We start from the raw sequence: 21,561 nt of genomic DNA, 5'->3' as shown, positions 1-21,561 counted from the left end.
AATGCCTATTTACTGCATTAAATTTATGAACATATTTTGAAAATTTAGTGTTTATATAAAGAACGCAAAATATAGGCTGATAAAAAGAAGCACCTTTATTATTACTTCGAAAATTGAATTCTAAAAATAATGTTTTACATACAAATATGAATAGATTATCTAAGTAATTTTATATTTTGTCTTTATACTGCATTAAACTATTGAATAAATTTACAAAAAAATGTAGTATTTACATAGAAAATATAAATTCTTGATGAATGAAAAAGGTATGTAATATTAGCAAATAAATTCATTTAAATTTAAGGCTTATGTGTTAAATTTTCTATGGCAATTGAACATCTATTTAATTTAAATTTTTTTGTGAAAATTGAATTTCGAAACGGAATAAACTTAGAGCTTATAAATATAAACAGATTATTTATGTTATTTATTTTAACTGAATTCAAGCTATTGAATCAGCCAAATGTCTATTTATTGCATTTAACTTCTAAATATTAAAAAAAAAAATTGAAGTGTAAACATTAAAAATATCAAAATATAGTTGAGTTAAAAGAGTATCTAATATCTTGGCTTAAGCCAAGAATTTTAAAGTAAGTTTAAGTAATTTGAGATGATTAATATATCTCAAAAATAGAATACTTACAAATTATTTAATTTGATCTATTTATTTCAATTAAACTAAAGCTAGGCCTGTTACATATTTTATTATAATCAAATCCAAATCCAATTTATTCTTTTTTATTTTAAAATATATTTTAAGAATGTAAATCCAAAACAAATACATATTTTTGCTTGCTAACATAAATATGCAATTTTAGTAGAGTGTATATCATAGTACTTTATGTTCATCATCAGATGCTTCACTTTCAATTTGAATACAAGCTTGCTGATTAAATTTACTCTCTCTCTCTCTCTATCTCTCTGTATGCATTAGCATGTTATGTTATGCTTATTTTCTGACAGTGTCTCTATCTGCCCCTGCAGCTGTGTGTGTGTTTGTATATTATATTCAGAACGAGCAAATGCGTGAAGCATATGCTAAAGTCCTCAGCTAAAGAGTGTGAGACGAACATGGACATGGACATGGACATGTTTTGCCAGTTGACAATCGCTTCAGTTTGTTGCAGTTTTGCGTTGGCTTTAAAGTTGGCCAACTGAGTCGATGCTTAGGCCAAAGTCATCTGACAAATTTGTCCCAGTCGCCAACTTTCGGCACAGCTTATGCAAATTGCATGTTAGACAACAGAGCAGAGCAGCAAGTGCGAAGCGAGATTTTTCTATAAAATAAAAAAAAAAAAACGAAAGATAGATAAAGAGAGGAACAAAGAGCGAGAAAATAGAGTCTTTAGTTGTTCCACCTGTACGTGATTCCCCTTAGCATTAGATTAATGTTTAGCAACAGCTTACCAGATATGCCAAACAACAAAAAAAATCAACAACAAAGTCGCAACATTTTAAATCACACTGAAAGTCACGTTCGCTCTTTGTTTTGCTGCTCAACTTGCTAATTGTTTGTTCTTAATTCACTTAATTTTCTAATGTATGCAATGGAAATTAGAATTCTGAATGGAATTAAAAGTAATTTATTGAAATTTTGTTGTTTACTAACTATTTATGTAAATTATATAAAATGTAGCGAAATTCTAATTTTGCTATACTTTTATATATTTTGAAATGTGAAGACAATAAATTTTCCAAATATTTATCTAAAATAAAATAAATAGAATTGAAACAAATTTTTTGAATTTCTTTAAATTTATTTTTATTTGAAGCAATATTAAGAGATTATTTCAATTAATGTGCGTATACTTAATTTATTTATACACGGCTTATATGTACATAATTTCATCTTCAATCTTTGTAAGCAATATTTAAATTCCTTTTAGATACAAAAAAGTATTTATCACAAAAGTTAAATAGTTGAAGTTAAGACATTTGAAAATTTGAATTAATAAATAGATAAATAAATCAGATGTACGAATGCTTAATTTATCAAATTTAGATTCACCACTTCTTAGTGACGAATTCAAATGTATTATATGTATATAGTATTACAGATGTTTATGTACAAAAAATCAAATACCTAAATTTAACATTTTGCTTTTCTCCAATTATTGTAATTGAAAGTTAATGAATTGATGTTTGCGTTTGGTGGGTACATGCTTAAGTTATTTCATTTTGAGTGACCTTCACAATTTTTTTGTATTAATCATTGTAAGAAAAATCGAAATGTAATATTAAAACTCTGGCTCATCTCATTGAAATAAGGAATTTTATTCGTTATTTTAATAAAATAATAATAAATAACAATAATTATTAAAATAGTAGCATTTATATTAATATATTGCAATTGAAAGTAAAGTCTATGATTATCTGGTCATTGTGTGCGTATACTTAATTTATTCCATTATGCTTGACCGTTTCACAATTTTATTACCTTTATAAATATTTGGTATTAATAAATAAATAAACTGATATTCTCGCTCCATCGACGTATACTTAATTTTCAACAATTCACAATATTGTTTTGAAACTTTTAGGCTATTGAATTTGATATGAGAAATTCTTTAATATTATATTTATTTTTTTTGATTAGATGGTTTAATCTTTTTTAAAGCTCAACATAAAAATAATGTTTTGTTTGCAGATATTAAATCATATCAACGTTTTGGTTTCAGTTTCAGCTTCGGAGTCAGTTTCGTGTTGTTTGCAGCGCTGTTGTGGCAGCAAGAAGTGGCACTTCCTTGTTGCCAGCATCACATCGCATCACATCACATCGCAACGCTTCACATCGCTTGGCATCGCAGCGGTTGGCGCTTGGCGCGTTGTGTCGCTTCAAGTTCTAATTCAAATAGCATTTCAAAATACTTTTTATTTGCTTTTATTGTCTTTGCTGATTGTGTTTTGTATGTTCTTCTTTCGACTTCTTTTTATTTCGCGGTTGTTTCGTGTTTTGTTGGGAGACCGAGATTTCTATCGCTGCGCGGGTGTGTCGCGTGTGCCTCAGAGGGGAGGGGAAACGACGCGGCGGAAGCGAGTTCTTTGGTGCTTCGGAGATGTGCTGCTGATGCTCTGCTCTTTGCTCTTCACTGCCGCTGGCTGCTGTGGTTCTGTGGCTTTGTGGCCAGCGCGTCTGGCGTCTGGTGTCGTGTGTCGTATTCCCACAGTTTTCAATTTTTGGCGATTTGTTGCGGCACTTAACGGTTTGTTAGCTGTCATTGTTGCTGGTTGCGTTGATGAGGCGCCTTTTGTGCCCGACGCCTTTTACCCCGCTCATCCACATCCACATCCACGTCCACGTCCACATCCGACGTCGACGTCGTCCAAGTCGCTCAACAAATTTCAAGCAATTGTTTCTCGTCGACTTTTGGTTTTTTGTATATTTATACCCGCTACCCATAGGGTTAGAGGGGTATTTTAACTGTGTGAGTACAGGAAATTTATGTAACAGATAGATGGAGTTATCTTTGGCCCCTTAAAGTAGATATTATATTCTTGTAGAAGTTATTAAGGAAATAATATTGTATAGAAAAAGTGGCACTTATAGCCTTCGGTTTATTTTAGTCTTGTTTGCTTGACAATCTGGTATATTTTGTATCGATGTATCACTACTGTATGGTATATCTCATATACATTATTATATCAATATACCAGTTATAGCCATCGGAATATTTTAGTCTTACTTGCTTGAAAAACAGGTATATTTTGTACCTTATGGTATATTTTAAATGTATTAGTATATCGATATTCAATATTCTATAGTCATTTTAAATGTGCTAGAATATCGGTATACCACGTTTAGCGTTCGGTATATTTTATGATTAGTTGTTTGGCAATATGGTATATTTTAAATGTAGTAGTACTATATCGGCATACCACATTCACTAACTTTTGTCTAAGTTGCTTGACACTTCGGTATATTTTAGTATATCGATATACCAATTATAGGACTTGGTATTTTTTCAGTATAATAATTGATATAATTAGAATACTAATTAAAAATGGATAGCGGGTATCTCACAGTCGAGCACAGTCGACTGTAGCTTTCTTACTTGCTTTTTTCCTGTTTTATTGTTAAGGGGTAGTCACATCCGCAATTCCATTGTCAATATACTTCCTCTCCCCGCATCCCCTTTCCCTCCGCTGTGCTGCTGCTCATCTTCTAGTTGCGCTTGTTGTTATTGTTTAAACACAAATTTGCCTAAATCAACAGCGGAGCCAAAAACCAAGTTTTGTGGCGAGTATCATCGCCGCAAGTTTTGTTTATTTCTCAAAAGTAGCATCCATTCGCTTTTATATTACAATCCATTCCATTTCAAACTGTTCCATTGCGTTTCATTCCATTTCATTCTCTTACATTTTATTTACATATGCCGCGCGTGGAGCTGTCAAACAGATAAACATCCAACACAGTCGTGAGCCACAAAAGAAACCTGGCAAAGGGAATCCAGTTCATTTTGCTCACGTCTTTCAGCTACCCTGTAATGGCAGTGCATGGGGTAGGCTAGCACAGCAGTTGTAGCTGTTAAGCTATATGAAAGTGTAGTGAAAGTTTTCCTTTTAAATGAGCTTTAAATACGTCCTTTATAAAGTTTCCGAATATTAAGTATACGCACAAGTGAGCTATTGTTTCGTCTTCTTATTATTAATGAATTGTTCACCAATTTTTAGTTTGCATATTTAGCTACTTCATTTTATTACGTGCACAAAAAAAAATTGATAAGAAAATCGAGCTAATAAATTAAATATTGTCAACTATTGTTAGGCGTTTGTTCATCGTCATCAGTTTCGTCATCGACGCTGTCGACTGGCATTGAAGCAACTCACATTGGGCAGCTGGAAGCGTTGTACAATTGGCGGCTCTGCCAGATACTCGACTGCAAATAAAGCAAGTGTTAAGCGCAATTTACAAAACATCCGCTTGCGCGGTTGCATAACAAATTCTATAAACGTGATTTTTATAGTGGCAAAGTTTATACTCTTGGGCGGATGTGAAAAAAAGACGCTGCATTAAATTGTTTACCTGCCAGCGGATGATAGCCCTGGGCATCGGCGCGATAGCAGCGCAGCTCATAGCGCACTCCATGGCCAGCTGGCCGGGGCTGTGCATAGAAACCCTCGACGACGAGTCCGTGCTGCTGAGTCGCTGAGTGAAAGCCGCGCTCCCAGCGGCGCACGCCATTGGGCAGCGAGTAGCTAAAGAGTCGAGGTGGAAGTCTAAAGTGGTAGCTGGCGAAACAGTTTTGAGCAACTCACCCATAGACATAGCTGCCATCTGTGTTTTGGTCATGGAAATTGTCGCGATACGGATTATACGTTGACTGTGTTGCCGCTGCTGCTGGCGGCGGAGCCTGTGGCTGTGGCTGTGGCTGCGGCTGGAGTTGAGATTGGGGTTGCGTTTGAGGTACAAGCTGTGGCTGTGCCACAGGCGTTGGCTGAGCTTCCGGCTGTGCATCTTCAACGCTTTCCCCGGCACTATCATCATCATCATCATCATCGTCGTCATCGCTGTCCTCCTCGCTGTCCTCGTCATCGTCACCACCAAATTGCAGCGCTGCCTCCACGCCAGAGCGAGGCGCCACAATTCCAGGCTGGCGGCGTGTGAGGCTCAGAAATGGCACCGCTGTCAGCGGCACCACAGCGCTGGTCAACTGCTCGCCCAGCAGCTCTCGCAGCTCCTCGCCCGTCTGCCGCATGACCTCCTCAACGTCGACATTGTCCTCTGCGCTGTCATCGAAGCGCTCAAAGCTCTCGGCAAAGGGCAAAGCGGGTGGCATTAGACGACGCGTGGGCACCTCCAATGTTTGGCCAAATGTGTTGGCAATGCAGCCAAATGCAACAAACAGCAACAAGAAGAGCGGCGACAGCTTTTGGTTATCCATTTGCAGCTAGATAGATGAGGGGAAGCAGGGAATGGATTGTGTGAGGCTGTGAGGTTGTTTAATCCTGTGCTGTGCGGTGGCCAGCATTAAATGCGTTTCATTGCGCCGCCAGCAAACACTTTTATATGGTGACGTTGGCGAAAGCGCAAAACTGCGATGAGCTAGTCACAAATCAATTGGCCTAATGCATAAATCTGCGAGTGTGTGTATGTGTGTGTGTGTTTGTGTATGCAGTCCAATCACAAAGTCAGTTATTGTCAAGTCCCAATTTGCGTATCCATTGTGTTTGATTGACTAAAAGTTAAATCGCCGCCAACTTAAGATAGAACAAATATACAGATACAGCTACAGCTACAGATATAGCTACAGATACATCTAAAGATACAGATACAAGTACGAAATACAGTTGCGTTTAGAGACCGCAAGAACAGTTTAAGCATCGATGACACTGAGAAATTATTGCTTCGCGCTTTCTGAATCAAGCAACGAAATCAATTCGCGTTGTGGTGAGTGGGAAGTTGATGGGTGAAGGCGGAGGAGGAGGGGAAGAGGAACTCGCTTGCTTGCTAATAAACATTCCCATGCGGTTTGCTTATACGCTTAATTGGGTCAGTCAATCGACCGGTTCTCTTCCGTTCCCACTCCCACTTCCACTAACACTCCTGCAATCACTCTCCCTCTCTCTCTCTCTTACTCTCCCTCGCTCGATTGCTTTGTTGCTATGCATTTGAAAAACTGTTGCATACTTTTAGGCTGTGCAAATTTTAATCAACTTTGCGCGACTTGAAACAATTCAATTGCGTTATGTTTTCGTTTTGAGTTGAGTACATAAGAAGATTTACAATTAAAATATAAAAACTATTATTATTCCAATTAAAAATAAATGAATGTGCTATGTAATAGCGATTACACCATTTAAAAAAAAAAATACATTTATTTACAGCTGGGAAATTAGAAATTCTTTCGCTAATAAAAATTGACCAGACAATTAGACTTCACACAGCATCACAATTTAGCATCTTTTACACTAAGTAATAACAAAATGATATATAAAAATAATCTAACCATTAAGTATATATGACAACAAAATAAGTTTAAATAAAATAGTGATTATTTGAAACCGTGAAAAACTTAATAGGCACTTCATAGTTATATGTATGTATGTTCTTGTCAAAGTTATTAAGAAAATAAAACTATATAGAAAAAATGTCTGCTGAAATTGGTTATATTTTGTACTATATAGTATATATCTATATACTAATGCATTCAGCATATCCTTATACTACTTATAGACTTTGGTATATTTAAGCTTAAGTTGCTTTACAATCTGGTACTTTATTTATGGAATATTTTGAATGTATTTGTATATAGATTTAGCATTTACATCTTTGGTATATATTTGTAGCATTTTTTCAGTATATTTTTATAATCATAACGCACTGTTTTGCTCTCATTGCAAATGAGTATCGGGTATTGGGTATTGTAATCTTTGTTTGTCTGCATGACAAAGGATAATTTTCTACTTATAAAAAAGAATTAGCTACTAAAATTCCAAATCTACTTTAGAAATTTGTTTTCATTCGAAGCGAAAAAATTAACAACTACAAAAAATCGCTCAACATTAAGTGATTTTTGAGTTAATTTTTTGCCCAATTCCAAGACATGATTTAATTGAAAACTGTTTAACTAAAATTAAGATAAGCATAAGATATTTGATGAAAATTTGTATACGAAATAAAGAAAATTAACTTAAAAATGAATGCAGCAAATGGAAGCAGGGAAACATAATGAAAACGCGCGCTGCTGAAATGTTGCCAAAGAAAATGAATAAGCTGTTTTTATTAAAAAAAAAAAAAAAAAAAAAATTAGAAATGCTTGTGGGAAGCGAAGTTCAGCTCACAGCTAATTCGCAGCTCATTTGATGCGGATGCGGGTGTAAAACAAAATAAAATACAAAAAAAAGGAAGGGAAAGGAAAGGAAATGCTGACCCTTTACAGAAACGTCATAAAAATGATAAAATAAAAGAAAAAGTAGGAGGAGGAGGAAGAGGAAGAGAAGAGGCAAGCATTCCCTAACTTAATCTCAATTTACATTTAACCGTTTGCAATTATTTGAGCGTTCATGGGGAAGAATGTGAATTTGATGGTGGATGGATGGAGTGAGAGTGGTGGTGGGAGGGGGAGGGGTAGGGGGCACGGCAGTTGACAGTGGAGAGTCGCGAGCTGTGTGACGGTCGAGTGGCAGCTGCCACAGTTGGTGGCAGCCAGCGAGCAAGCGATATGTCATGCATCATTCATACGCTTGCCGTGTTAATTATGCTGAAATGCGGTCTATTAAAGTTTCAGCAACCACGGGTGGTGCCCACAGTCCACCCCCCACTCCCCCCCTTCACCGTCCATGGTATGACACCCGCTGTCTTTTCGCATCCCAGAGCACGAGAGCATTGCCAACCTCGGTGGCAAAACGTAATTAATGAAGGCGCACTTAAATCATTTTTGTGCGTGGGCGGTTGCCACTAACACAAAACGCAACAAAAGCATCCGCAGCGCCAGCATCAACAACAGCAACAACAACACAACAACAACACAGCAACAACCACCGCAACAGTGGCAACAACAAGCAGCAGCAAAGCGACGCTTGAGCAGTTGAGAAGACCAAAAAAAAAAAAAAAAAATTACAATTAGTTAACTAACAAGCGGGAATGCCACCAACTGACATTAAAAAAAATCACACACACATACACATAACTGCTTTAACAGATGCTCGACTAAAAGATGCTACGCAATTTCAGTTATACGTTTAATTAGCATTGCAACTTGAAGTAGTTTTATACAGAGATAACTAGTTTTTATTTAAATTGTTTAATTATAAAAAAAATGTTTATGTTCAATGAAAAAATTAAACAAAAAACTAAAAATTTATTTAAAAAAGAAAATTTGGAAAATTTACTTAAATTGTTTAATTTAATTAAATTATAAATTACAAAATTTAAAGAATCATTTTATTTTAAAATCCTATATTTTAATTAATTATGAATAACTAATTTAATATAAAAAGAGAGATTATTGAATAAACTAATAAAAAGTTGAAAATTAACTTAAAATCGAAAATTTGATTTTATTTAAATTGTTTAATTTGATTAAATTAGTTTAAAAACATTTAGAAATCCTTTTATTTTAAATTCTTAAAGTTTAATTAATTATGAAATCTATTTAAACAAAAAAAGAGAGATTATTTGTTTTTAGTTAAATTACTTTATTAAAATACAAATATTTTAATATCATTTTAAAAATCAATTTATTTTTAAATGGGTTTCATTTTTTTTTTTTTTCAAATTTGCAAAAGTTCTATTATATGCTTATATATTCTCATATAGTTTAATTGCTTGGGACATAAAGACAAGCAGATAAAATTTATTTCCAGTGATTTAATAAATTATTATCTTACTTAATGTCAGAGTTAATGTATCTTAATAAAACTAAACTAACTTTTAGGAATGGAGTGGTTTTTTAGAATTCAAGTTTGGTGATTTGTTGCAATTATATTTTCGTCTCTTGGATTGCACTTTATTGCATTCTATTTTCATATTTCACTGCTAACAAAGATAAAATATTTATAGAAAATGGTTATTATTATTCTTGTTAAAGTTGAAAGTAGTTTGAATACAAAAAGAAATAAAACTTATATATGTTAAATAAGTGATTAGCTGCAGTTTAATTTTCACTTCTTGAGTGCCAATTTCTTGCATATGATTTTCATATTTTACTATTTGAAAGATAATGAAAGATGACTAACTTCCATAAATATTGATTAATTGAAATATTTATTTATCCGAGAAAATATTTATTTATTTATCATTAAATTTAATGTACTTTAATTAAATTTAATAGATTACATACATAAAAAAATTGGTGATTGAATGCATTTATATTTTTATTAGAGCTAAAACTAAACTATCTTTGAGGAATAGGAATTTTTATTTGAAAAACATAAACTGTTATTAATCGCTTATCAACATAAGAAATAAAAATTTGAATGCAAAATTTGTGATACATGCAAATTGTATATTCGCTTTTTGGCTTGCAAATTTATTGTTTGAAAATGTCAGGTATTTTATTTCACATAACATTCATATTTGTTGCTAGGCATTTATTTATTCTTTCGAATATTATTATTATGTAAGCACATGTTGTGTACCATTAAAACGAATACCATAACAACTTATTTTGTGCTCTATTAAATTGGCATCAAACCGCTGGCATTTGCTGACTCTTTGTGTGGAATGTGTTTTCATTATGCGAGTAGATGGCGTATTATTTCGGCTGCATGTGTCAGGTCTTAGCTGGGCATGACCATTGTACGGCATTGCCATGGCACAGGGTACAAAAGGGAACAAATCCGGGGCTGGCATCAAGCCGCGCGCTAAAACGTTTCAATTTTTCATAAATATTCAAAAAGGTAGCAGCAACAGCAACAGCAACAACAACAGCAACGACAACAGCAGCAATGTGACAACAAGAGCCACAACAACAGCTGCTGCTGTTGTCTTCTTTCTATCTCCTTCTCTCTCTCTCTCTCTCTCTCTCTCTCTCTCCACCCGCTTGCTATCTCTTTTTGTGCTTTCCAGAACTTCTTGCTTGCTAGAAACAAGCAACAGGATTTCTCATTCAGCTTCAGCTAAGTTCAGTTGAACTCAGCTCAGTCTTCGTTATCGCCTTCGTAGGTGTTTGTGTTTTGTTGTTCCTCGCACCAAAGAATACAAGTAGATGCATCTACTATATGTGGCATTATAATGGATTGCCGCTGGCATTAAGAACGCGACAAGCAGATATTCTGTATATCTATTTGCATCGGGATAACACAGAATTGAGTTCGCCATGCGTTTAGCTGATAATATCTTAAACATTTTCATGTTATCTTTTTAAGGTGAAGCACATGAATTATTCAAAAGAACAGCTGTGAAACTTGAACTATTGATAGTTGATAAAATCTTAAAATATAATACACATTGACATATATGCAATTTAAGTATAACTTAACAGAAATAGATTGAACAGATTTTAATATTTTACTTATTAAAAAAAATAAAAGATATACCCTTTAACATTAGATTTATTTGTAAATAAATACGGACAGACAAACAGACGGACATAGATATATCGTCTCGGCTTTTGAGGGTGATTGCGAATATATATACTTTATGGCCTAAATTTCATTTTAAATTTGGCATATTAAAAACGTTTATATTTGTAATAAACATATTTTCAACATTTTATGCATTTTCATTAAAAAGTTAAATATTTTTAATAAAAATATATATGAGATATTTTCTAAATTTATTGTAAAGTTTTTCCTCTTAACATGAATTTCTATTGCCGTTTGTAAGTGTTGAAAATCAAATCGATTTGCAGCCAACAAGCAATGAATTTAAATTGATACGAAATTTATAAAGTTAGTGGACAATATTGAGAATTGACATTTCCTTCTCTGTATTTTGTTGTGCGTGGTAAAAAAAAATAGTAGTAAAACTTTTTCGATTTAAGCAATTTGTAAGTATGTTGCTGAAATATGAAGAGAGAGAGAGAGAGAGAACACTGTATGCATATTATATTTGCTAATTTCAGAGATGAGAGAACTGTGAGAGAATTGAGAATTGCAAAGAGAGAGAACAGAGAACTCTTGTGTCCAGCGTCGTCGCAACAAAGGCAAAATCTAGCAAAGAGCGCCCAAAATTAATGCAAATTTATATCGTGGAAAACTTTTCAATTTGTTTTTACTTTTTCTTCCACTTCTTTCATTCATTCGTCGTCGTCGTTGTCGTCGCCGAAAACAACCTGCAATGAATGTCCTTTCCCTTGTCCCATGTCCCTTTAGACGGACACGGTTTCGTGTCCTCCTCTCTTCGCTTCTGTTCGCTCTTCTTGCCACACGAAAACCTTAACGTGCCACTGCCGGTAAGCATTTTGTATTTTTGCCTGCACAATTTGGCCATTTTGTGTGGCATAATTAACGTGCCGCCAGCGCTCGTGGCTGCCACAGTCGAGGCACAAACTGAGGCAGAGACTGAGCTTGAGCCCGAGACCTACAGCAATCCAAGGACACAGTGCCTACGACTAGTTCCAGTTCCAGTTCCAGTTTCAGTTCCAGTGCTGAGCATTTAAAGTACTATAGATGCTGTGCACAGTTTACGAGCAACACGAAAATATTGGCAAATACACTGAGCGAACAAATTGGTGATTCACTTTAAAAGTCATCCTGAAAAAAGACATTTTATATGCAACGCCAATAATGTGATGAGATCGAATTTTTAAGCTGTTAAAGTAGTTTTTAAATTTGTATTAAATAAAACAAAATATGACTAATATTGGAGTGGTAACAAAATAATTATTATCTAAATGAATGTAAATAAAAAGCCCAAGGTCCTTGCCAGTGTTTTTGTAATAGTGTTAGTGTTTAGTGTGTTTAAATAATTAAATTAAAAGAGAAATGATTATAATTAAAGATAGATGAACAATGACAAGAAAATAAAAAAATGTGAATGCAGATAGGTGAGAAATTGAATGAGAATTTCAACGAGTGCAGATGAGGATTCGGTAATTTGATAAATATTTGAATGCAGATACGAGTACGGAATTGGATAAGACCTTTATGGGGATGGATGGAATCGGATACACATTCTTATGGGCGGATATGTATAGCAAGAAAAATGTAAAGGAAAAGTCATTATGGCTAAGAAAACTCCAAAGCAGTCGAATAATAATCATATTAAAAAATTCAAAAATATTCGTATTAATTTTGAATTCAATTTTAAATAATAGCAAACTGAAATAAGTAAGAAACTGTCGAGTGTGCTCAACTATAAAAGCGATGCAATGCGGTATTAATTTTAAAATATACCAAATCAAAAATACCACAAAAAACTAAATATACTAAAAACCATGTATTTTGTATATTGATATAGCACTACATTCAAATTATGAGTATAAAAATATTGTTTCCAAAATATTGCTTCCATCTGTAATCATTTCTCGCAGTGTACGCAACACGGTCGCCCATTTAGCGGCGTTTTCAGCGAAGAAACTTTGACAGAGGCAACGGCAGCCAAATGCCGCAATCAAGTTATTATTAAGTTTTTCTATTTATCCAACATAATTCATAATTTGTTTACAAAGCGTATAATAATATTAACGTCTTGTCTTGCCGCCGTTTTGCGAGCCTTATCTCCCCTCCACCATCCGCCAGGCAGGCATTCTCTAGCCACCGTCTCCATCTCTGTCTGCGGTTTGCCTCTAGTCTGGAGAATTTTCCCTTTTTTTCTCGCTCGTCCCCTTTTACCGTTGATGCGACTGTCAGCGTGGCCAGATAATCAGCTACAAAGTCGAGACGTCGGACTTCTATTGCTGTTGTTGTTGCTGTTGTTGTTGTTTCTGTTAGTGCTGCTGCTGCTTCTGCTGCTGCTGGCTGCGTCGTAATCCCATTAGAGCCTCGACACGGACATGGGCCCTGTAAACTGGGCAACTGCTCTGCTCGGCTGCTAAGCAAAAGAGGCCCGTTGTCTAAAATCGCATTAGGCAAAGCGAACGCATTTTCCATAGTGAGGAGAGCATTTAATGTATTTGCCTCTCACTCGCACACTCAGAGGTTGCTCTCGCTCTATCTCTGTCTTTTTTTTTGTGCCTTAACTTCCGGAGATACTTGTACAATGAACGTCCACGTTGCCAGCTAATTTTGCCTTTTCCTTATTTTTTGCCCATTTACCGTTTTGCCATTTCCATTTTGCTTTTTGTTTTTTTTTTTTTGTGTTTCTTTTTTGTTCTTCTCCCCGCTCAGCTACAGTTTACACCTTGGCCAACAACCCACTTACATTTGACACTTTGGCCAAAGTGCACACGGTTGAGTAGTTTGCGCGGGCGAGCTGAAAATCGTTTAAATATAAAATAAATAAAAAATACATGAGAAATGCGAGTCGAGTCGAGCTAAATGAGCAGCAGCTACTGCTCTCTCTCGCTCTCTCGGCGATTTATGCAAAAGGGAATTAACTTAATTGAGTAGCATGAGAAGTGGAACGTTGTCTCTGAGCACGCAGTCAAGTAAACCGTATACGTTGAAAGATGAACGACTACGGCCGAAAGGCGGAAGACGGAGACAAAGTCTCGGGTTGAGCTGTGCTATAATTGCGCATAAAAATGAAGCGATTTATATGCGCGTATTTTTAATGTTTCATAATTGGATAAGCTCACTAGAATGCCGTAGTAATGCATACGAGTGCGAGTACGGTTTTGGCACACGGACCGGAAGTCGACGGTAGTAATAGGTGGTGGTTAAGTAGATAAGAATTACGTTGCCACAGAAAAAAGGGTTGCAGCTTATAGCTTACAGCTTACCAGAGTGCCAAGGGTGACTTTCCTTTTGACTTCTCAGACTTGACTTTGCTCCTGTTGCGATGTCACTGTGCTTTTCCACCAGGAAAAGACAGAAAGAAAGGCAGCTCAAGTAATAAGTTTGTAATTATCACCTCCTTTGCTTGTGCTTCTGTTTAAAGAGTGAACTTTTTTTTGGAATTCATATCATGTACTTGCAGCATGTTCTTGTGTTGCGTTTAATAGCTAAAAGAAATTCAAAAAGAGCATAACTTTAAGATCAAATATTTTTTTTTTTAATATTTCCATTGGCAAACCGAGTTTCTCAACATTTTATCCTTAAATAATTGATTTTCGATAGTCTACTTTCTTTTGAAATCGATACTTGCACTACTGGTATTAAATTGGCAATATCGATAGTTATCGATAGAACAGTATCTAATTAGATTCGCAAGCTGCCAGTTACTGATTTTGCGTAAGTGCACATTATGTTTTTTTTTGTTGTGAAAAGTGCTCAAAATCAATAGAAATGTGGCAAAGTGCTTATATAACGCACTATTTCCGTAATTTTCCATTTCCAGAGTGGCGCAATAATGAGTTGCATGATTAATCGAATTAGTTAAAATTCGAAATGCACGAACTGTAGTAATGCAGGCTCATTAAGCATTCGCAACATCAAAAGCGATTAAATCTCAAACTCGCATTACACCGAAAAACCGGCAACAATTCACAGTTGACGAACTGATAAGATGGTTTATTACCCACTGTGCAGAGAGTGAGAGAGCGAACGAGTTGGGCTTTGTAATGACCGTAATAATAGTCGCAAGTAATAAGCAATAAATAAAGTGCAATTCATTTATTAATGCGGCGTTTAAGCGGATCACCATTGAGGAGATCCTTTGGTTTGTTTCGCCCACTGTTTGCTTGAATGCCAATGGTTGAATGCGCATTTCCCATTGTCGGTGTGTTTGTGTTTCTCTTTGTATACGGAAAATGAGTGAGAAAGAGAGACAGAGAATGGCCTGCTGCTCATCATTAAAATTGAAAAATGCCACTTTAATGAATTTATTTGCGACACTTAACGCAAGTGAAAGCAAACAGAGAAAAATGATGTTCATTAACATAAAAATTGCGCTTTTCGCTTTTCAATGCCCAGCCTCATTCCCTCTCTCTGTCTCTCTCTCTCTCCTCTGCTGGGCTTCCTCTGCTGATGTTGTTATTGCTGCCGCTGCTTATTGACATTGGCAGTGCGACAATGTGGCAAGTTTGGTCAGTGGTTTGAGTTCGGTAGCTTTTGCTCTGGGCGATTGTCATTACCATTACCAATTTGACTTCTTAGCCTGAAGTTGATGACTCAATATGTCAGCAGCTCGACAAGTCACGTAGCCGCCCCATACGCCATTTTTAGCATTTGCCATTTGCCGTTTGCTGTTTGCTGTTTGCCATCTTGACACTGGCTTTAAATGCGAGCACGAGTTCAGCTTTCAAATGCAGAGGATAGAGAAATAAATAAATTGCGTTTAAAAATATCACAAGGACATATAAATGAGAAGAACTATGAATATTAAATGTAATTGCCAGAAATTCTATTTTGATTTTGAGTTATGATTGCGAAATTGAAAGTTAATGTCTCGTTTGTTCTCAACGTTTTCCGCCTTCGCATCATTCATATTCATTTGGTCGTCAACTCGAAGACCATTCATAATCATTTCGCCTCGTCTTTTGGGCCGCGTCTGTCAGCTTGTGTTTAAAATTTGGTGTTTGATAAAATTCAATTACGATGAGCTCAAATGAATCGGCTCGAAATTGAAATAAATTATGCTGCAAGTGTTTTCACTTATAAAAAGCCGTATTATAAATGATTTTATGAGTTCTTTTCACTTGGATTTTGTGCATAAATTATAATACGACTAACAACCAAAAGCATCTGTTGGCAATCTTCAATTTGTAATCAAATAACTGCTTAATGCGCATTCTTGGCTAAAAACTTGAACGACAACTATAAAATGTCATCAGCTGAAATGGAGCAATAATCAATCCAACTATTTCTACCCCATACGCAAGTGGGTGAAAAGGTGAAAGTAAATTGATGACAGTCGTAAATAAAAATCAAAATAAACAGGAAAAAGGCGGCGCAAATAAGACTGTTAACTTATATTTTACTTTAGAGTCTAGAATATAATTTGTTTAAATCCAATTTATTTATTTTCAGCATTCAATGAGTATTGTTTTGTTGTGTGAATTTCATTTGATGAACATTTTTTTTATTAACATTATTTTCACTTGCTGTATTTCTGCTCGCTATTGGTTTATGTTCGCCTGGTATTTCTCCTGGTGGGTTGAAACTTTTCTGCAGTTTGTGGCGGTATCGAGTAGGCAACAATAACACTAACATAATTAGTAGTTGTTGTTGTAATTATTGATGTTATAGTTGTTGTTGTAGCTGGTGTTGGCTTCTTGCAACCGCCACGAAAGTGCCAAATGAAATACCAGGCGAACATAAATCAGTAGCAAGCGGTTGCTTTGAAAACCAGTTTCGTTCGTTATTTTTAAAATATATATAATTTGACATAAGATTTACAAGTATCAGACAGGATGTAGTCGAGATATATGCTATTTTATTACATTTTTGTAGCATACTTTGAGGGTGTTTCATTACTGTCGATAGATGGCGCTACTAAATACACTTGCTGTATTTCTGCCTACTGATGATTTATGTTCGCCTGGTATTTCATCTGGTGGGTTGGAGCTTTTCTGCAGCTTGTAGCAGTATCGAGTAGACAAAAACAACAATAACATCATTAGTAGTAGTTGTAATTATTCAGTCCGGTCTGTCCGCTCTGTCCGCTATATATAAATAAAAAACAAAAGATATGTAAATTGTTAAATACAAAGTGCATGGTGCGGGAAAATTTTCGTGCAATCACGTCCCCTTTCCGGCTAGCAGCCAACAGTGAGACAAGGCGGAGAGAAAATTTGGAGTTTATTTGGTGCCGTTCAATAGGGCAGGGTAATTATTACTCACAGCAATTGGTTGTGAAAGTTCCATATATTAATGCCAAATACATTACATCCACTTCGCATCGTCACCCAGCAGCAAATAAAAATCTTGCGTGAAATCTTTGAAAGCTTTTTGTACGACAAAGTCCGCCCAAAGTCTGTCCGGTCTGTGCGGTCAGTCCGCTCAGTCCGGTAAAAGAGGATCTTTAAGTATATTATGAATAGAAGGTAGTATATCGATACCTTTAGGTCTCATCCAAGGACGATAGTTGCGAAAATCATATGATGTATGTTGGTGTATGTGGGTTTATATCAATGTATGCCGGTGTATGTCGGTGTCTGCCTGTCTGTCTCCTTCTACCCTATGGGTAGCGGGTATAAAAACTGCTCTCGAAAGTATGAAACAGAAATTTAAGCGGAAGTTGAACGGCGAACAAAAGCGAGCAAAATACAGTACTTCGTAATACATATATATGTACATATGTATGTATGGATGTATGTATGTATATGTATATACCTGTTCTGTCACATTAACATTGCTTAAACGCGTCGATACAAGTGCAAGTTCGCTTCAAGCAGTTGGCAAACTGGGAACCTGAGGGAAAAGCGACCAAAATGGAAAGGGAAAACTTAACTTGTCGTGGGCTGCAAAATACATTGTTGTACGGCGTCGTCCCCCCCGCAAGGCTAATGGGGCGTTTTACTGTTTTGCCTTTAGACTTGACTTTTCGAGTGGTAAATAGAACAAATGAACAACTAAGCAGCTGAACAATTGAGCAATTGAACAATTGAATGAATGCTCGAGTCGTCTTTGTGTGTGTGCGTGTGCGTGTGAGTGTGTGTGTTGTATCTATGTTTTGTGCCCTTGGGAGCAGCCACAGCTGTTTGCTGTCTGAAGTAATGACTGCGAGACTTAGGCAACTTGAAAAGTAACTCTAATCAAGTAGATACACAATGCAAATTTCAATGATCAGGCAGGTCCAGCAAGACAAGTGGAAATCATTTGGCCAAACCGACAGATGACGACGCCTCGCCGAACAAGTTTCTCTGTGTTGTGCTGGCATTGCAATTACATTTGGCCTTTTCCGGCTGTGTGTGTGTGTGAGTGGTTGAGCTGAGTAGCTGGGTTTTGTGTTGTGTTGCTCCTTCAGTTCAGTTGTTGCTCCTCTAGTCATTACTGTGAAGCTCAACTTTAGCTTGCAGTTGGCTTCTTCAGCTTCAGCTTCAGCTTGTTGCTTTGATGCTAACGCCTCTTTGGTGCATGTTTGTTTTTAGGGCTAATTCGATTGTTTAAGCACAAGTAATGAAGTACAATGAACAGGCAGCATTTGTGGCTACCACACTCACACTCGCACATACACACACACACACACACATTTACACATGGCCACACTTTGCTTAACGCTTCAAGTCACGTGTGTTGGCGGTCAACTTCCGTTCCTTCCGTCCCCGCCTCGGTTGCCAGCTCTGCTGGGCCTTTTGCGGTTAATTTGCGCCCGTCGAGTCCAAAGTCAACAATGGCGCTTGCAGCTGCCAGCTGCCAGAGCTGCTTGTGGCATTAGCTGCTGTTGCAAGGCAGCATCAACAGGCAGCAGTCTCTCTCTCTCTTGCTCTCTGGTTGCCAGTCGGCACTTTGTTACTTTTGTTTGCCTCCTGCTGCAGCACAGCTTTTAAACAATGGGGCAAGTTACCCCTGGTTAGACAGGCCTATGTGGCAGCAGCAGCAACAGCAGCAAGAGCTGCGGCAACATTGGGGCAGCGTTTTGTCTGCTGTGGGATTACACTTCTCCGTGCCCGACTTTTTGATATTTTTAATGCGCTTTTCCAGCAGCGTTTTGCCTGCTGCATGCCACACTCGCACACTGCCACTTCACCACTTTACCACTCAAGCCACTCGGGCACATGCCACGTTGCCACTTGCCACTTGCCAATTTGCATGACACATAATTTTGGTACATATTAATTGCAATTTGCCATGCCGAAAATGAATATTCGCATGACTATCTGCTCCAGTTCTCTTCTCTCTGACAATACCAAATAATTGGACCACAAATTGGAGTTTTCACTTTAAGCCTACGGGGTCAAAAGCTGGCTTGTTAACTCTAAACATGCTGCTGACCCCTGCTCTCATCTAATTAGCCAATGCCATATGCAACGGAGGCCAAAACGGAGCAGTTAACATGGCGTATACGTGTTTTTATCGAACAACATCATCGAATGCAATGAGAAACTTTTGTATTCTGCTCTTGGCAAATGCATGTGCATATCCTGGATTAACTTTTGTATTAGCTTATTTTAGTTGTCAATATTTAATTGAAATTTGCAAATCAACGGAAATTAAATTACGTTTGTTCAGAAGTACTTAAAAGTTTCAGCAGCCACGTTTGTTTCAAGTATATTGACTTTAGGTAGAACTATATTTAATATTGAAATTTTGGAATTAAATTGTCTTCCTTAAGCAATGCAAGAATTTAAGCTTTGCTCAATATTTTGCATAATTACAAAATATTGTTCATTTCTTACCCGGTCTGTTATGTTCTTCAATCTAGTTAACTCAACGCTCGAACACTATTGATTAAACTTGCGGCAGACAAAGTTTGCTCAACAAATCGAATCAAAGCAAATCAGCAGCACGCTTCTACATAATTTCACTTTAATACGACTTTGCGCATTCCCCAAAGTCAAATATTTGTCGAGATATGTTTTTATTTAACTTTTGGTCGGAAACTATTATTAATAAGGAATTTATTTGCAAATAAATGCTACATTTGCATACCCTATGGTTGAGCAAAGATAGGGTAGTTATTTAGTTATTAATCTACTAAATTTTAGAAATGAAGTGGAAAATTGCAAATCGATAAAATTGAAGAGAATATTTTCTGTAACTTTGTAGTTTTATTTACTTGTTCGAAGTGCATTTACTTAGTTGAAATATCAGCTCATTTGCAGCCTCTAATTAGTTCTACAAGCTGATTACAGGACATCTGTAAGTTGCGTTCTTTGCAGGCAGCTTATGTGCTCTTTTTGATTGGGAGTTTTGCTGATGATGTGGTTGATTTGCGCCGCAACGGGAGTGAAGACTGAACTTGCCGCATCCCCTCGATTCCCAGATCCATTTATCCCTTTTTGGGCTGTAATTGGATTTGTCTAGGCGAAAAGTGAAGACATCGAATCGTCGCATATTCGAATGTATGTAGAAGTCGACGGGGTCTCATCAACTTTGGCACTGTGTCAATGCCAATGACTTCTTTGTAACCTGCTACGGCGACTTCCAGCGAGAGTCTGTGTGTCATCCGGTAAACAAGCAGTGTCTTCTTATTAGAGGTCAACGCAGGTGAAGACGCAGATGAAGATGGAGCCAAAGAGGGCAACTGACTGGCTGGATGGCTGCGTGCCTGTGCACACTAATTGATCTCAACGGTCGGATTAGGCGAGCTAGTAAATTGATAGCCTTACGACGCGAAAACTTTGATGTCAAAGTGAGCAAAACTCTTTGAACAGCAGCAGAAAACTGTGCAACTCACACACAGTGCTGAAAAAGTTGTGGATAACAAACCAAATAGTCGAGTGTCGTGGCAGCTTCATTGTGGCACTTGTAATAGTCCTTAGAGAGAGTGAGAGAGAGAGAGAGAGAGAGAGAGAGAGAGAGAGAGCGAGAAGAAGCAAAATGCTGGAAGTTTTTGGCGCGTGGAGACATGGATTTCCACTTTTGATTATCTACGGCTTCAGGTCAACAATTACCAAACGAGGCGAGACAGCAACAATAACAACCGCAGCGAGCAAACACAAGACAGCAAGTCAAACACTTTTGCTGCAAGACAAGGATACACACAACTAAATAGAGAGAGAGAGAGAGAGTCAGACAGCTGAAGAGACTGCGACTGCGACTAAGACAGCGGCTGGGTTGAAGGCAAATCCGTCTGGGGATCAGACAAATGACTTAATTACTTTTCAAGTCTGTTAATTAGTGTGCGCAGCAGCAACAGCAGCAGCAGCAGTAGTAGTAGAAGCAGCAGCAGCAACAACTGACTGTGTTGCAGTCTCGGTTAACAGATAAAACTAGACAAAACCAACTGACAACATGGCGCCCAACCGGTAACAACAAGCAAACGCAACAATAACAACATGCAAACTGCCTGCCACACAGACATTCGGACAGACAAAAACACTATGCACAGTCCAAGGACCATTCACTTCCCTTCCACTTACTTCTCCTCATCTTCTTTGGAGGCGCTGGGCAACCGCAAAGTTTAACATAAATTACAAGCAATAGAACAGGCAATAGAACAAGCTCATTCCAGTTACCAAATGACCTGCC

At 36.8% G+C, this 21,561-nt stretch overlaps 1 protein-coding gene across 1 annotated transcript; it reads right to left on the bottom strand.

The window, feature by feature from the left end:
• Positions 1-4,678: 4,678 nt before the first annotated feature.
• LOC117576583 (uncharacterized) lies at positions 4,679-5,973 on the bottom strand. Its single transcript, XM_034261468.2, has 3 exons — positions 5,257-5,973; positions 5,024-5,196; positions 4,679-4,877 (listed from the first exon to the last, which is right to left on the bottom strand). The coding sequence occupies exons 1-3, from the start codon at positions 5,880-5,882 to the stop codon at positions 4,792-4,794; spliced, it is 885 nt and encodes a 294-aa protein (XP_034117359.1). The 5' UTR covers positions 5,883-5,973; the 3' UTR covers positions 4,679-4,791.
• Between the last annotated feature and the right edge of the window lie 15,588 nt (positions 5,974-21,561).

This window comes from Drosophila albomicans, chromosome X, assembly GCF_009650485.2.
Source record: "Drosophila albomicans strain 15112-1751.03 chromosome X, ASM965048v2, whole genome shotgun sequence".
Lineage (NCBI taxonomy): Eukaryota > Metazoa > Arthropoda > Insecta > Diptera > Drosophilidae > Drosophila > Drosophila albomicans.
This window is presented reverse-complemented; position numbering and strand designations above follow the sequence as displayed.

What these genes read in the sequence shown, in the direction of transcription:
- LOC117576583 (XM_034261468.2), bottom strand. Translation starts at nt 5,882, where the DNA reads ATGGATAACCAAAAGCTGTCGCCGCTCTTCTTGTTGCTGTTTGTTGCA. An exon ending in GATGGCAGCTATGTCTATGG is followed by an intron (nt 5,197 to 5,256) that starts GTGAGTTGCTCA and finishes TCGACTCTTTAG; the next exon opens with CTACTCGCTGCCCAATGGCG. An exon ending in GGGCTATCATCCGCTGGCAG is followed by an intron (nt 4,878 to 5,023) that starts GTAAACAATTTA and finishes CTTTATTTGCAG; the next exon opens with TCGAGTATCTGGCAGAGCCG.